General features: G+C 26.2%; 1 protein-coding gene across 1 annotated transcript; it reads left to right on the top strand.

The window, feature by feature from the left end:
* Positions 1-223: 223 nt before the first annotated feature.
* On the top strand, positions 224-1,535 carry LOC101245388 (CEN-like protein 1). The gene is made up of 4 exons (XM_004228404.5): positions 224-513; positions 594-655; positions 754-794; positions 996-1,535. The coding sequence occupies exons 1-4, from the start codon at positions 310-312 to the stop codon at positions 1,214-1,216; spliced, it is 528 nt and encodes a 175-aa protein (XP_004228452.1). The 5' UTR covers positions 224-309; the 3' UTR covers positions 1,217-1,535.
* The last annotated feature ends 1,994 nt before the right edge of the window (positions 1,536-3,529 follow it).

Below are 3,529 nucleotides of genomic sequence, written 5' to 3'. Positions count from 1 at the left end.
GGATCCGTTCCTGATAGACGTACTCAATTGACACATATTATAGTTCAAATATCTAAATGATATTCATCCAAAAATTTAAAAATTATAAAGTTATTTAATCATTTATATTTCACATTAAAATAATACTAAATTTAGATGAAGATGCTTCCTTGTAGCTAGCTACCCCACCTCAAATTTTAATGTCCTATATAAAGTCCTTCTTGCAAGTAACATAACTACCATATCTCTCTCTATTGCATAGCTTATACTAAAACAACACACACAATAATTAGTTTAAGTAACCAAAAAAAGAAAGAAAGAAGGATTAACATGTCTTGTAGAGATATTGAACCACTTATTGTTGCAAAAGTGATTGGAGAAGTTGTAGATAGTTTCAATCCAAGTGTGAAAATGAATGTGACATATAATGGAACCAAACAAGTCTTTAATGGTCATGAACTCATGCCTCTTGTCATTGCTTCTAAGCCTCGCGTCGAGATTGGTGGCGAAGATATGAGATCTGCTTACACACTCGTACGTCTTTATATGTTTTTACATCATGTGTTTTTCCAGTGAGTAACGTAAATTCATCGTTTTTCTTTTGTTTGCAAAAGGTGATGATTGATCCAGACGTTCCAGGTCCTAGTGATCCTTACTTAAGAGAACACCTCCATTGGTAAATGATGAAAAACATATGTACCATGATGTTATTTACTACTAAAAATTATTTTGTCATAATTGCATGGATTTAAAATTTGGTTTTTGCTTTTTTAGGATTGTGACAGATATTCCTGGCTCTACTGATGCCTCTTTTGGTAAGCAAATTAAATTTAATGTTTTCGTTTTCATGATAGTTATAATAGTAAAATTACAATTCAGACTTCTATTTGCTCTGATACTAAGTTAAACTGCACAATCATATCTTATGTAAGATATATGATTGCTAGAGTCAGAGATAATTTTATTTACTTAATTACGTTTTCATCTGACACATAGAAATTTGTGTCATAATGCAGGAAGAGAGATAATAAGCTACGTGAATCCAAAACCAGTTATTGGAATTCATCGATACGTATTTGTATTATACAAACAAAATAGAGGAAGACAAACAGTGAAACCATCAGTATCAAGAGATCATTTCAACACTCGAAAATTTGCGGTAGAAAATGGATTGGGTTCCCCTGTTGCTGCTGTTTACTTTAATGCACAAAGAGAAACTGCTGCTAGAAGAAGATAAATCACCAATCATCAACATCAACATCGACATCAATAAATAAAAGTAATATTAAATATAATAATATACGCAGAATTTTTCGTAAGTAATGTCACGTTACGTTACGTAATAATAAGTGTCCTGACTCCTGATCATGGATCGTGTTGTACACTTGCGGCGCTTTATCTATCTATTTTTTTTTTTTGTCGTATCTTATCTTACTTCGTCTTTAATTTTGACTCTACTTTGTCCTATTATATAATAATGTAGAGGATAAGATTATTTTGATGTATTATTAATTAAATTTAAATTTTAATAATACATATATGATTTTCAGTACCTATATTAATAGTTCAATGAATTACTTGTACCGTAATTCACGAATTATTTTATAGAGATTAAACTAAATGCTTACTCACTTTGTTTTAATTTATGTGATTATATTTTATTTTTAAGAATCAAATTATTGATTAGAAATTTGTAAGGGAAATCCTTAGTTTTTTTAAAATGAAATTATATATATGAAAACTACGTAAAAAAGTGTTTATAAGTCATAATAATTGACAATTCAAAATATTTTATATGAAAACTACGTAGAAGGTACTATAAGTCATAATAATTGACAATCCAAAATATTTTAAAAATATATGAAAAATTTACGATTAAATATAGATTAGTCTGAATCTCGATATTCAGGAATTAGGTGGGGGTGGAGGGTGGGGGGGTGGGGGGGTGGATCGTCGGCCCATCAATTGGTGCACCCGGTTAAAAGAGAGAGTAAATTGTAGGTTTAGCAAATATAAAATCATATTAGTGTTTTATAGCTACAATTTTGTTATTTGTGCTCCGTAGACAACTATGTATATGTATTTATGATTATGTTTGTATATTAAAATTTTAAATTTGTAGATAATTGAATCGAATTATAATATTTGTATATCAAATCTCTCTCGCGCGCTTTAAACAACACAAATTATACATAAGCGAGAAAGAAAGAAAGATAAAAGAGAACTAGGTAATTAGGGAAAGATCTTTATTATAATTATAAGTTTATAATTACAATTTTATTAATTTAATTTTAATAATGGATAAAATAATCTTCCTCTACGATCTAGCTAAAAAAGAAACTAATAATGTGTGAATTTTTTTATTTTTACTTAAATAGAAAGAATCACCATAATTTAATGCAATATTTGTCACCATAATTTAATGCAATATTTGTATGAATAAGTATCATATAAAATGCAATATTTGTATTGATTAGACATTTGAAATGGTAACCATAAGGGATGAAAAGAGCAATTATAAGAAGGTGTGGATGTTACTAAAGTAACAATCCACTATATACAATCAATTTATAATCTGGCGATGAATGGTGAAGTTAGAAGTATTATTCAAAGGTGTTTAAGATATAATATGTACGTATAAAAAAATTTATTATATAATTATTTAAGGGAAACTTACATAAATATACTATAATAAAAAAATATTTACCATTTATAGCAATAATATTTTTATCTCACTTGATCACTTTTAATTCATTTATAATACAAGTTTAATACATATTACAAAGAATAATTTATTATTCACATATAATACAAATTTTAATGATGAATAATACATTTATCACACATTTTAATACATTTATAATACAATGTGACAATTTTTTACCAAACAAACATGATATATTTCAAAAAACAATTATAATTCATATATATTGCATGCATAATTCACTTTTAATTCATATTAGAGATTTAACAAAGTATTGCTATAAATGGTAATAAACAAAAAGTATCGCTAAAATCAATAATTATTTTTTAAAATGTATTAATTTATGTAATTTTTCCATTATTTAATATATAATATAATTTTCATTGAATAATATTTGACTGATCATTCTGAGCTATTTTTGGCTACGCCACTACCCATGATCAAATATATTCCTAAAAGTACTTGTCGATCAAATAATTTTAAACTATTAACAAATCTTTCATGTATCGTTCTCTCACTTTTGATTGTGAATGTGCTTTAAAAAATGATTATTTAACAATTAATTATCATCAAATGACAATAGATAGTAATTATTATGTAAAAATATATTTTAGCATTTCAATATGATGAAGACCGTATACATACTGCACAATTTTGTGGATAATTTCTAATAATATGCTCATTCCGTTTCAAAAAAGATGATTCAATTTAATTTGAAACGAAATTTAAAAAACGAAAAAAAGATATTTTAATATTGTAATTCTAAATTAAAGTTAAATATTCTTTAATCTTGTGTTCTTAAACATGCCACGTAAAAAGTTAAAACTAAAGTATTGCAAAAAAGAA

Source organism: Solanum lycopersicum, chromosome 1 (genome assembly GCF_036512215.1).
Source record: "Solanum lycopersicum chromosome 1, SLM_r2.1".
Classification (NCBI taxonomy): domain Eukaryota; kingdom Viridiplantae; phylum Streptophyta; class Magnoliopsida; order Solanales; family Solanaceae; genus Solanum; species Solanum lycopersicum.
The sequence above is the reverse complement of the archived record's forward strand: the minus strand, read 5'-3'. Positions and strand labels throughout refer to the sequence as shown.